A 14,437-nucleotide genomic window follows, 5' to 3' on the forward strand; every position below is an offset into this window, starting at 1 on the left:
TTTTCTTGTTTTTCCCCCCCTTTTTTGATGTATTGTTATGTATGTTTTGTTAAAATCTTTGTTGTTTCCTTTTTTTCTTTTTTCTGTAATTTTTGAAACTCCTAATAAATATCATTTAAAAACAAAAAAACATCAGCATGGATTTTCCAATGTTTACTTTTAAACCTGCCACTTCAGAAAAGGATGTTAATTCTTCCTTTAATGCACAGGCTGACCCCTTAGGGCCTTTCATCATCACAACAATATCTGCATACATTGTCAACAGATGCTCCTTGCCCTCTCTCGGATATCCTTTTACATTTGGATTAAGACGTAGGATATTAGTGAATGGTTCAAGAGAGAAGGTGAGGAGCAGTGGGGACAAGGGACAACCTTGTTTTGTCCCCCTCCAGATTGCAATTGCTGAGAAGTCTGTTATTGTTAGGGCAGCTGAATTATCTGAATAGAGTTTAGCTATTGCTGTAATAAGGTGATTGCCTAGTTGGCATGTCTGCAAAATGTTAAGAGATAACACAATTCCAGACCATCAAAGGCTTTGTAATAACAACAACAACAACAACAATAATTTATAATATATTATTTATACCCCGCCCAACTAGCTGGGCGCCCACTCTGGGCAGCTTCCAACAAAACATTAAAATACAATAATTCATCAAATTTTAAAAACTTCCCTAAACAGGGCTGCCTTCAAATGTCTTCTAAAAGTCTGGTAGTTGTTGTTCTCTTTGACATTTGGTGGGAGGGCGTTCTACAGGGCAGGTGCCACTACCGAGAAAGCCCTCTGTCTTTTCCCTGTAACTTTGCTTCTCGCAGTGAGGGAACCGCCAGAAGGCCCTTAGAGCTGGACCTCAGTGTCTGGACAGAACGATGGGGATATACAGGGGTATACAGGAGCGCCTAAGGAACATAAAGCCAAGAAGAATGGTTTGGTGAGGCACTGTGAATCACATTCAACAAACGGTCTTCTGGTTTAATCCTGCCCCTGTGGCAGTCTATCGCCTGGGGTAAAATCCTAAAAGCTCAACAACCTCAATTCTAAAAATGCTCAACAACTTGGGGGTAACATCATAAAAAAGCTCAACAACTGCAAAACTGCAACTGGTCGGCCCTCACACATGTTTACTCCATCAAATCTGGCCCTCTTTGGGCACCCCTAGGCGTAAAATGAGTTGCCAAGCCCATCGGGTCAATGGCTCTTATTATACAGTACTTCAGTTTGTTAAGAGCTTGATCAATTCTTCTGCAGAATGTTATCTTTTGTTGTGCTTTCTTTGTTAAAGGTTTGATACCACATCTTTTCACAATTATTATCATCATCATCATCATTATTATTATTATTATTATTATTATTATTATTTTAGGTAAAGGGTTATTTTGGTTATATAAAACTCTATAAACATATTTATAAAACTCCATAAACATATTGCTAATCTGATTTTAGTCATGAGTGAAAGTGCCATATTTAAGGTGCATATTTAAGGTAATTGTTTATGTAAATTGCTTTCTTTTGCTAGTTGTTCTCCCATTAGGACAGACTGTTCTATCACCACTGTTTTTCCTGTTCCTTTTTTAGCTGGTGGGACTGGCCAGAGCCAGAGCTAGCTGCTGTGCACCTGGGGGTGGGGCGAGCGTCCCACGGGGGTGGGGTGGCAATGTCAAAGACCCTCCAAAACTGGGATATGCCCTTCTTGTGATGATGCCCACAAAGGAGAAGGTAAGCCATTTCCCTCAAAGCATCTAAGGTGGCCCTGAGGACAATCTTTAAAAATTAATCTAACCATGACAAGGTTCCCTATGTTTCTAAATCTTGAGGGATAGCAAAAGAAGCAGAATGCAGAAAGAATTAGGAATCCTACTTACACTTTAGATGAAGATTGTCTCTTCTTTGCGCTAGAAAACATTTTTGCTTACTCACAAACTACCTCTTCTCGCCTGAACTATCCTCAAATAGTTGCTCTTCCCAAAGTCCTCATCCCAAAGTCACTCAGCAGAGGGACGTGTCACAATGGAGGACATGACATCGTTACTTTAGCTACCTTGCTTAACAATGGGCATTGTTCCCCAGAATATTTATTTTTCAAATATATCTTTCAGTAGGTTAAGCAGTCTTATTTCATTTATTGAGAAAAGATCTAGAGCTGGCTCCATCCAGCACGGTGCATTTCTGGAAAGGACAGGAAACACCACACATACACACTTTTCAACATGGTGGGGTCACCAAGGGAAACACTTCTGGCCTAGATTACACCTGCTGTTTCTCACTTAAAAGTTAAAAATAACCCCTCTCAACACCCTGTAGTAATCTGTCCAGTATTATGACTTCACCTTTAGGCCTCCTTAGGCTGCAAGGAAGTGAAATGTTATGAGTTTGTGGGTGCCAGACTCCCCTGAGTTTCTGGGTGCCAGACACTGAAGCTCTGGACACTGAACATCTGGGGAGTTGATAAGCCTTGTTTAAATGTACCCAGTGCTTCTTTCTGGGGGGACGAAGGAGTATGCATGAATCTAATGGGAGAAAAAACTTAAAATTTTAAAACTAAGGGGCAGTATTTCAATATGAGTAGGAAAATTACTATTTTTCATCATCACAGCCAGCAAAGAAGTGTAAAGTTAATGAGGACTCTGTAAAAACAAAAGATGTTGTGTAATATAAGGTAATGCATGTTCTTTGTACTTTTGTCTATTTACTGTATTTATTTTCCCTGAATTGAACTATAAAATGGTGATTTTCCTGAGTCAAAATGAGAGTACCCCATATCATTTATTTAGAAAAAAAAGGACAGAACTAAAGCATTTACCATTTCAAAGGAATGACCAGGCTACCCAGAAAATGCAATCAAGTAAGGCGTTATCAAGTATCCTGACAGTCAGGAGAGAGGCAACACTCTCTCTCAAATTTCTGCTGGAGACTCGTCACCTTCTGTGATGCATGTATGATGTTTTTGGGGGTGGTCTTGGGCTACAGGGTGGGCAATTTCAAAAGTCTTTATAGGGGCTTGCGCAGCATTGTTCTGAGTCTTTCCTACCTCCATGGAAGGAGGGTAGGAAACTGTTGCAACAGAAAATAAAGATCTGCCTTGCTTTCTATGGATCTTGTCTCCTCCATCCATTCATCTTTAACGGATCACGGACTTGGGGGACTCAGTTCCTTGGGGAGTTGGGCAGCAAAACCCAATCCTATTTTTTCCTATAACAGGCCCACACACCAATGGGTGTTCTACAGGGATGTTCACTTTGAGAAAGGGTAGAGAAACCCCCCAATTTAACATTCTTCAGCAATACCTGGCTCTTTTATCTCTCTGACAAAATAGGCACTCACCAGTCAATCACCCACCTACCTGCTGCCCAGCACTCTCCTGCCTGAGCTGACAGAGATGGTCTCAGGGGCTGTGTTGAGGAATCCCAGAATGCTGGTTTTGAGGGACTTCAACATCCATGCTGGCTCCCTGCTATACTCTAGAGATTAGAATGAGAAAACAGGCTGGAAGACGGCTTGAACGCAAGTGGGGGAAATCTCTGGTTGTATGCAATTGAATACTGGTGAGGGCTCATCATTGAGCCTACCTAGTGGCAGTGAAGACAGCAAGGAAGCTTTACTCTGCTGCCTCCTTTGCATCCTCATTGTGCTGTCCAGCAGAGCTTTTCCAGGTAGTATGGAGCCTGCTACAGTCTGGCCTGAAGGAGGTGGCAGAACCAATGGCAGCTTGCTGTGACTTGTTTGCAAGGCATTTTGAGGATAAAATTGCTTGCATTCACCAGGATCTTGACTCCGCTGTTACAGTAGATTAATCTCAAGGGGCCTTGGTGGATTAACATTCTATGTCCCTTTAAATATGCTTGTGGGAGTGGGGCTTATAGGTTAGCTTTGGTTTTTTCCTTGTTTTTATTATGTTTATTATTATTACATTAAACAGTCATGTCTTCCCCCAAATAATTATGGGAGCTCTAGTTTTTTTACATGTGCTGTGAGTTGTTAGGAGAGCCTTAATTGCCCTCCGAGAGTTACAATCTCAGAGTTGTATAAACAATCAATCCTTCTTCCCAGGGAACTCTGAGAACTGTAGCTCTGTGAGAGGAATAGCGGCCTCCTAATGACTCTCAGCACCTGTAGCAAACTACAGCTCTCAAAATTCTTTAGGGAAAGCCATGACTGTTTAAATTGCTATCATAGCTGTTATAAGTAATAAAACTGCTCCCTTCCCCTTATGGGGTACCCAAGAGCCCATATAGAGTCCTTTTGTAGGTTCTCTATCGGTAGGAGAAAATAACAGAGACCAACCAGAGAATATTGAGAAGCAAAGCAGCTAGTAAGCCTGATCTTTATTAACTGTTGCAACAGGGTGCCCCTTTCACACACAGGAGAAGGAGGAGGACCCAGAACCTGTGGGAATGTTCAGGTGTGCAGGAGAGGATATATTGTGAGTTTATATCCTAATCCAACTTGTGCTAACAAGTTCCCAAAGTACCAGCAGAGTTTATAGACATTCCCCTTTAAGTTCGCAATGGTAACGTCTGCACAGGTTCGCTAGAACCTATATAATAATTACTCTGGTAATTTCCCCTTTGTTCCCTCTTAAAATACAAGACACGACACAGTCTTTATAAAAGTATAAAAGAGTTTACTCACGTTCTGTTCACAATATGATCCCAGAAGGCAGACAGCTTTAAAAAGGTTACATACATTCAGAATCTATCTTATACGAAGATAGTCCTTATCTCCTCTCTTGGCTGGGAGCCAAGAGAGCATCCTTAGATGTTTCCTCATCGAAGGAAGATGGCACAGAGAGAGAGAGTGGCTGGCTGCCCTGTGCTTTTATCATTTACCTGCACAGGTGAGGCCACACCCACCTCTGGTCACATGTGGAGGAAGTCCGTCCCAGGAAGTTTACCTGCTTGCTGGACTGACATCCCTCCCCATGTTCTAACATGTACACTCTAGGAATGTTGTCATTGACTGCTCCTGTGTTTACATCCCACAGAACCAAGGTGTGTCCACCGTTACATAGACATTTTTAATTGCCCAGCCTGGAGTCCAAGACCACCCCCAGAAACATCATCCATCCATCCATCACAGAAGAGGTGTAGCCCAAGACCACCCCCCAGATATATTAAATAGTGGGTGGACATAGCAGATGACACAGAGATTTCTCCAAGTAGTTCCTTATAAGTAAGCTGGAACTGAACTGAACAACAAACCGTTCAGCCGGCCTGCTTTTATAGGCAGTCGACTGTCAACATTGTAACAACAACAACCCAGGGTTTCCCACCTAAATTAACTGACGAGGACCTGAGTGAAAACTATATACACGATACCCCTGGTGGCCAGGGTGAAAACTTCAATACATAACAAGATGCATCATACCTACATCACAGGAAAGGCAGTCTACAGCAGAAATCTGAGTGCGCTGTTTATCTCCTGTCTGGCAAGTTACCTGATTGCATTACAGTATCTGGATTTTGGCCACTCTTTTGTTATTATAACTACTTAATTCCTGAATCTAGGTCACAGGTCACAGGCTCACACCCTGTTCATATCTTGAATGTGCCCTGAAGGCAGGATCTGTGAGGAAAGAGACGATGGGGAGGTTTCCCACTTTGACCTGGCAGAGAAATGTTTGAGGTCAATTTGTTCAGGACCTAATCTGTGGGGTTGCAGACATGTGGTTTATATATACAGTTATGAACATTTTTTTTAATATTACCTTAAAATTTTTATAACAATAGCACTTTAAATTTATGGAGTGGATGTGGCCTTGGAAAGTTGCTAGTACCATAAGATGTGCTGCCTCATGAAGGGATTTATCTGAGCACAATAAAAGATTTTGGTTCTTTAGGGGCCTTTTCTCTAAGTGTCCTCCCTCCAAAACAAACAAACAAACATCCAGTCCCCTTCTCTCTTTCTATGATCCTGAGAATTTTGGTAGGCCATTTTCACCCAGACCTACAAAATAACCTTTGGATGTGGAGTGTGACGTTTCCATCTCCGTCCACAAGATGGAACTGGGAGAGAGAAGATCTGTGGGATTCTCTCTGCTCAGTCAGAGGAGGAGAAGGAGGGAATTGTGAGCGGCTCTTTAGAGCCTGGGATTGTGTCAAGACATTTCAGTGGCTTCTTTGAGACTGATCATGGCTGGGGTTATCTGGTGTCTGGCTTTGGTTTGGCTGGGCCTGCATCTGACCATGGGGGCCATGGATTCATGCTATGATGCCCATGGACGGGCACAGCGCTGTATGCCTATCTTTGAGAATGCCGCATTTGGGAGGCGTGCACAGGTGTCCAACACATGTGGCTCCCCACCAGAGGATTACTGTCTCCAGATGGGAACACGAGACTCCACCACACTCTGCCACCGCTGTGATGCCGGCAGCGATGTGCTCCACCACAACGCCACCTACCTGACAGACTTCCATAGCCAGGAAGAGCCCACGTGGTGGCAGAGCCAGTCCATGGCCTTTGAGGTTCAGCACCCCAACTCAGTCAATATCACCCTTCACCTGGGTAAGTTAGAGTGACCTTGTTTTTCTCCCTTCTCCCCTCTCCCCTGCAAACTGCAGAAATTATTTTTTAAGATGCAGCAGCCAAACGGTACATTGAAAGCACATTTTCACCTCCAAAAACCCCTGGGAACTGTTGTTTATCCTTCACAGCTAGAACTCCCAGTACCCTTAAACTACTGTTCCCAAGTTTCTTGGGTGTGCGTGTGCTTTAAATGAATGATGTGTACACAGCCTTAATTCAGCATCACATGCAGGCACACTGGCAGGTTGAAATTCAGGGATGAGTGGGGTGATCTCTCCTACCTATATCTGAAAGGGTGAAACCCTCCTCAGCCACTTTACCTTATTGTTTTTATCTGGGGGTCTCAGCATTTAACCTTTTATTTCTGTTAGGTTAGGGCAATGGAATTATTTAGCAAATCAACTTGCAATAAGCTTCTAAAGTTTCTATTTTAATTCAAATAAACTACCCCATATGTGCCCACTTGATAGCTGCAATCAGTGGAACTGGCACTTTTAGAATTGCCACATAATGTTCATTCCGTGGCTGCAAGGAATGGGATCTTTTAAGGCCTCATTTGCACTATACATTTCATTGCGTTTCACACCACTTCAGACAGAATCCTGGAAAATGTAAATTGTTAACAGAGCTGAGTTTTGTTAGGAAGCCCCCTTTTCCCTCCCAGAGCTACAATTTCCAGAGTGGTTTAACAGCCAAGCCCTCTTCCCACGGAACTCTGGGAATTGTAGCTCTGGGAGGGGAATAGGGAGGTCTCCTAACAACCCTCAGTACCCTTAAGAAACTACAGCTCCCGGGTTTATTTGGCTTTTTAAAGCACTATGATACTCCTTGAAACCTGTAGTGCAAATGAGGCTCTAGTTTATGGAACTCCCTGCCTATGGATGTCAGATAGGTATCCTTGAATGTTTTCAGCACCTGCTAAAGGTCTTTTGGCGGTTCGAATCCTGTTGCTCGGTCCCTGCTCCTGCAAACCTAGCAGTTCAAAAGCACGTCAAAGTGCAAGTAGATAAATAGGTACCGCTCCGGTAGGAAGGTAAACGGCGTTTCCGTGCGCTGCTCTGATTCGCCAGAAGCGGCTTAGTCATGCTGGCCACATGACCCGGAAGCTGTACACCAGCTCCCTCGGCCAGTAACGCGAGGTGAGCGCCGCAACCCCAGAGTCGGCCACGACTGGACCTAATGGTCGGGAGTCCCTTTACCTTTACCCAGCCATGTAGTTTTATAACAAACATTTGTTTTTAAATCTGCTGACTTTGCCTATATTTTGATCATTTCATTATGTCAACTTGAATAAATATTTTATACCATCTTATGTAAACCGCATAGAAATAATGGGTGATAGTCAACTATTTTTTCCTCAGGGTAGACCTGTTAAAATGTTCATTTCTATAGGTTTGCTCTGAGTAAAACGTCATTGAATACCATCCATTTGTTTGTTATCAACGGGTTTGTAAAACACATATCTATGTATAGTACTGTGATTAACAAAATAGGTATTTTATATTTTGGCTTCCACCTTCATCAGATACTCTGCTAAAAATGAAATTATATTGTTTCCAAAGTGGCAGTTCTGGAGCTTTGAGGATGGAACATTCAGATTGGCTTTGTTTGATGAAGCAAAATGATGTTGGTACTATTCTCCATACTGAGGCCTGCTAACATGTCCTGCAGTGTGTACATGCAGATAGACAGCTATAGATATAGGAAGTGCTTTTATGGGTGGGGGGGGAAATGAGACACTGGTACTCATATGTTGATAAAAGTGCCATGGATGCCAATGCAAGATCGCTGCCATGAGCAAGAGGTTAGGGTCCTCTGTGGTGAATATCACCACCCAAAAAGCATTGGATATAAACATATATGTATCCAATTTTAGTTTTATTCAGAGCAGACCCAGAGGAATTAATGAACATGACTAATATAAGTCCGTTCATTTTGGCAGGTTTACTATAAGCAAAGCTGAATTAGATACGATCCCTTGCATTTAATATATTGAATAGCACAGCTGGAAACACTGGTAGATTTTAGATACTGGCAAATATTCATATAGGCTCTATTTCTGTTTTGGAATGCATGTGTTCATGTTGCAACATGTGAACATTGGAAGAGCTTGTGGTATGGTACCAGTGACCCATCTAGTGCACTATCCTGTTCTCACAGTGGCCAACCAGACGTCTCTGGGAAGCCTGCAGCCAGAACACTAATTTCACATGCGATTCCCAGCACTTACGATTCAGAGACATATTGTATAAAGACTGTCTTAGAAGTAAACTATAGATAATATTGTAGAGATTAAGACCTAAACCATATTTTAACTGCTGCCACAACTGTTTTGTTTATTGTTATATTGATTGTTAACTTAAACTTACTTTTATTGTGTTTCTGATTTGTTTAGTACAGTATGTGAGTCCGGTCTGGGACCGTAATAAATTCAATTCAAATTCAGAGGCATATTGCTTCCACCTGTGACAGTGGACAATAGTCAGCCTGAAAAATTAGCAAGTAATTCAAGTGCTCCTTAAAATAATTGTTGTTGTTGCAACTGAAGTGCTCCGTAAAAGAATAGCTGTTGCTGCTGTTGTTGTTAATTTATATACCAACTTATTCCCTGACAGGGACTCAAGGTGGCCTACAAATAAAAAAGAGCTAAAAAAATGTGTGTGGTCCAAAAGAATTCTAGTGAAAAAGCTTGAAAAATAGCAATAATCAATCAAATAGAAACCCACTGTTATATACTGAGCTAATGGCTTATCTCTGACAAAATAATAATTCCTCTCTGCTAAGATGGAGAACCTGTGCTGCCCTCCCTCCACACATTACTAGACTCCAGCTCCCATCAGCCCCAGACAGCATGGCCAACAGTCAGGGATGACGGACACTAAAGTCCAGTAACATCTGGAGGTCCACAGGTTCCCTATTACTGTGCTAAGGTCTTACCACCTTTCCCAATATTAACTGACTTGTATATATTGCTATTTCTGGGATACTAGAATTTGTTAGTGAATGTTAGCAATAAATGAATATTGGGCATATTGAAGGGAAGATAACCGCTGCAGCAATTCCCCTGAAAAGTGCCACACATGGAAATTCCTGGCTTTAGCCTAAGCAAACTAGTCTGGCTGGGTTGGTTGAATGTAAACCATTATGAAACCAGGGCCAGGCATCCACACATCAAAGAAGGTGTCTGGGTCTGCACAAAACAGGGGTTGCAAAGGTAATGGGGAGGGGCCTGAATAGCAGTTGGCATCCATCTGTCTCGAGAGACAATGGAGTGTACCTCCAGGGATGAAGTCAAATGGCTGTGTTAGCAGCACTGAAGTGACCTCCCTGGGGTGCAAGCCTGGGCAGTGTGTATTGAGGTCCTGAACTGCCTAGATGAGAAGACCACCCTCTTAAAGGTAAAGGGACCCCTGACCATTAGGTCCAGTCGTGGCTGACTCTGGGGTTGCGGCGCTCATCTCGCTTTATTGGCCGAGGGAGCCGGCGTACAGCTTCCGGGTCACGTGGCCAGCGTGACTAAGCCGCTTCTGGCGAACCAGAGCCGTTTACCTTCCCGCCGGAGCGGTACCTATTTATCTACTTGGACTTTGATGTGCTTCCGAACTGCTACGTTGGCAGGAGCAGGGACCGAGCAACGGGAGCTCACCCCGTCGCGGGGATTCGAACTGCCGACCTTCTGATCGGCAAGCCCTAGGCTCTGTGGTTTAACCCACAGCGCCACCCGCGTCCCTAACCACCCTCTTAGCCTTGCCCTAATGCCATACAAGAATATAGAAGAAGGGTGGGGGGAGCTGACAGGAGGTGTTGCAATTGGCTATGTATTCTGGGAAGGTGAAGAAGAAAAAAGAGAGAACACCATCCAGGAGCAGGAGAGCATCAGTTGTTAGGACTGGCTGGGGAGCAAGAACAAAGGGGTGGTGCTTAGGATGGCTCTGTCTGCAGTGCTGGGCTGCTATGAGAGCCAGTGTGGTGTAGTGATTAAGAGTGGTAGTCTCGTAATCTGGGGAACCGGGTTCGCGTCTCCGCTCCTCCACATGCAGCTGCTGGGTGACCTTGGGCCAGTCACACTTCTTTGAAGTCTCTCAGCCCCACTCACCTCACAGAGTGTTTGTTGTGGGGGAGGAAGGGAAAGGAGAATGTTAGCCGCTTTGAGACTCCTTAAAAGGGAGTGAAAGGTGGGATATCAAATCCAAACTCCTCTTCTTCTTCTTCTTCTTCTTCTTCTTCTTCTTCTTCTTCTTCTATGAAGGACAAATGTCTCTTGAGATGACAATGCTGTAAGATCTACACCCCCTTAAGCTAAACTCAGATGTAAAGATAAAGGTAAAAGGACCCCTGACCATTAGGTCCAGTCGTGGCCAGCTCTGCGGTTGGGGGACTCATCTCGCTTTACTGGCCAAGGGAACCGGTCTACAGCTTCTGGGTCATGTGGCCAGCATGACTAAGCCGCTTCTGGGAAACCAGAGCAGCGCACGGAAACTGCTCCGGGCTGCTGAGACTGCCGCTGCTGCGTTTCCTGGGGACATTTGATGAAATCCGGGGACATTCCAGGGATGGAATTTTCTGGGGACTTATTCACAAATCTGGGGACTGTCCCCGGGAAACAGGGACGTCTGGTAACCCTAATTATAACTCCCACATAAGTGGGGGGATGACTGTATAGTTACTATATATTTGGTAACTATAGCAATAGCAACACACATACCATCTTGGTGCCTCGCTAGCTTTGAGCTATTTCATTATATCCTTATATCCTGTTGCCCTCCCAAATCTTGGCTCCATTGCAATTATGGAATGATCTCTGATGACTGCTAAACAAATAAGCAGTAACTGCTCTAGCCTGAATCTCTGAGGACAAATTTTTATGTGTGTGTCTATTTAGCATGGTCTAGATGGCAAAACTGGAGGGGGTGGGTGGAGGGTTGGAGGTTCAAGCGATGGCCATCGAGTCCCAAGAGAAGAGAGGCCCTTCAGGCCAAGAGAGTTTGGAACAGTCTGCTTCTGAAAGAGGTCACTCCTTTCCCAACCCCCTGTGAACGCGCCCACATCTGTTACAAATTGACAGGATGTTTGGACTGGCCATTCTACTTAGGATGAAAGGAGCTGGCCTAGCTCCAGTCTCTGACACCTCTGTTAAACCAGACTTTCCCCCGCTTGACCCAGTACTGTGTTTCAAGGAAAAGACAATATGTGTTTTAGAGACAGCTTCTCTAAAAGCCCTTGGACATGACATGATATGGGAGGACGGGGACAGGAATGTGACTATAGTCATACCTCGGGTTGAATATGCTTCGAGTTGAGCATGTTTGAGTTGCGCTCCGCAGAAACCTGGAAGTAACGGAGCGCGTTACTTCCGGGTTTCGCTGCTTGCGCACACGCAGACGCTCAAAATGGCGTCACACGCATGCGCAGAAGCGGCAAAAAGCTACACGCGTGTGTGCAGACGTGCCGTCGCTAGTTATGTTTGCTTCTAGATGTGAACGGGGCTCCGGAACGGATCCCGTTCATATCTAGAGGTACCACTGTACTAGGAACAAGCTGGTGTCCACTGAAGCAGAACTTGGTTGTCATTTGTTTCTGTTACTCCTCCCTCACAGAAAATCTGTTCCCTGAGGCCACATTTACACCATACATTTAAAGCGCTATGATACCGCTTTAAACAGAAACAGCTTCACCAAAAAGATTACGTGAGCTATAGTTTGTTAAAAGTGCTGAGAATCTTAAGGTGACCCCTGTTCCCCTCACAGAGTTAGACATTCCCTGTGAAAAGGGATTGACCGTTAAACCACTCAGGGAATTGTAGCAGCAAATTGTTTGGGCTTGCCCTGGAGGAACCTGTGGCCCTCAGAGTGTTGCTTGCTTCCAACTCCCATGAGCACCCACCAACATGGTCAATGGTGAGTGAAATATACTCAGAGTCGCAAAGTGATTTCATGCTCTTTATTCAGTTCATGCTCTTTATTCAGCTCATAATGGTGAGGAGGAATGAATGAATGTCCCCTCAAAGTATCTGCTTTATATACATTATTTACACAATGGGCTGCACATGATTGGCTAATTCTGGAATTTTACTGTAAGCCAATCAGGTTGTGGATTCACTTATATCTGGAGCATGACTGGGTGGTTCCTGCCAACCAATCATAGTGCTGCATTGTTCTAGGACCAATCAGACTGCTGCATTCTGAATCCTATTGTTCTAGGACCAATCAGACTGCTGCCTTTTGGATCCTATTGTTCTAGGACCAATCAGACTGCTGCATTCTGAATCCTATTGTTCTAGGACCAATCAGACTGCTGTCTTTTGGATCCTATTGTTCTAGGACCAATCAGACTGCTGCAGTTTGGATCCTATTCAACTCAGTACATAACAGTGAGGGATGATAGGAGTTATAGCCTGGCAACATCTTAGTGTAGGAATGTAGGCAATCTATGAGAGGTTGCAATTCCCGCAGGCTCTGTTGGAGGTGGGAGAAGTACACATTGTCCTAGCTGAAGAACAACACATTTTCCGGCAACCGGAGCAAATTGCAGTTGAGTCTAACAGTGGCAAAGTAAATACCATTGCTATTTTTAAACAGGATGTTGAAAACTCACCCAAACACACTACTGCCTCCACAAAGGAAAGCCGGCACCTCTATCCGCTGCTCATAGGCTTCTCAGAGTCATCTGTGTGCCACTGATACAACAAGGATGCTGAATTCGATGGCGTGATCCAGACCAGCAAAAAATCCTTACGTTCTTCTGAAGGAATCATTAATATATTGTCATTAATAAACAGTAGTATTTAGATAATATTTGGAGTATTGAAGGGGAGATTCCAGGCCAGTGGAAAAATACAGGCTAAGCTCTTTTTCCAGGTCAGGGCCTCACCCGGGATAGAGGCAGTTGACAAGAAGTGTTGGTGGCCCATCCCTGAGAACACCTTGGGGTCTGTGGTTACTGGGGCAGAGAAAGGTTTGGGATTGAAAATAAGAGAGGAGGCAGACTGTGCTGTGAGATGGCAATGCTGTGAGATCTGCACCTCCTTCATCTAAACTCAGCTGTAAATATGTGTATTTATGTGGGAGTTACATTCTGAACCTCCGTATGCATACGCGAAATCACATAAAATGGGGAGCACCTGGAGAGTCCTCCTGGCTCCCGAGAAGACCCATCCCAGAGCCCGCAGAGGACAAGCCAGTGGCTTGCAGTTGCTACTGCTCTACCCCCCACATCAGCTGTTAGGTAGGAGGTCTCAGCAAAGCCCTGGTGTGGCACTGGCTCCTGAAGAGACCCTCCCCAGCACCCTAAGAGGATGTCCTCTTTGGGCTCTGGAGAAAGTCTCTTCATGAACCAAGAGGACCTTTCAGGGTGCAATTACAGGATTCACTTCCAGAATTCTGGCACCGCATATGTGCACAGTCACATGCAAACAGTGCATGTGTAGATGGGAACTTGACTGTAATTAAGCCATATTTCTTAAAGACACTACAGCCTCCACCACATCTTGATTCTCAACAGAAACACAACCCTAGATGAGAGCCTGAAACCCACTGTAAATGTGTGTACCTCTCAGCAGAGATTGGGGTCTTCCCTTCAATGTTCCAAATATTATCTAAATACTACCGTTAATTAATTTCCACCATTCACTAACATACTGTGGTCCCCTAGATCTATTTCAAAATTCAGCTGCTAACCATGAGAGCTAAGGATCAAACTTTGGAAGCAGAATGCGTCTAAATACTAGATGCTGAGGGGTGGGGACACCATATTTGTTTTAAATATTAACAGCAGCCTTGTTGCTCAGAAATCCCAACAATCTCCTTCCAATCAGTTCTGTTTTGAAATCTGTGGTCAAAATCAGTGCAGTTTTGAGGACCACCTGCTTCTTTTTCTGCATGCGTCACTGTTCTTGTTGGGCTCAGAAAATTGACTCAT

The 14,437-nt window shown here is 44.2% G+C and overlaps 1 protein-coding gene across 2 annotated transcripts in view; it reads left to right on the forward strand.

The window, feature by feature from the left end:
• The first annotated feature begins 6,013 nt into the window (after positions 1-6,013).
• LAMC3 (laminin subunit gamma 3) overlaps positions 6,014-14,437 on the forward strand; it is a 71,654-nt gene continuing 63,230 nt past the window's right edge. For both annotated transcript variants that reach the window (XM_053374920.1, XM_053374922.1), the window contains exon 1: positions 6,014-6,499. In XM_053374920.1, the coding sequence (XP_053230895.1) occupies positions 6,127-6,499 (373 nt within the window). In that variant the 5' untranslated portion in view covers positions 6,014-6,126. The remainder of the gene's footprint in view (positions 6,500-14,437) is intronic.

Source organism: Podarcis raffonei, chromosome Z, assembly GCF_027172205.1.
Source record: "Podarcis raffonei isolate rPodRaf1 chromosome Z, rPodRaf1.pri, whole genome shotgun sequence".
Taxonomy (NCBI): Eukaryota; Metazoa; Chordata; class Lepidosauria; order Squamata; family Lacertidae; genus Podarcis; species Podarcis raffonei.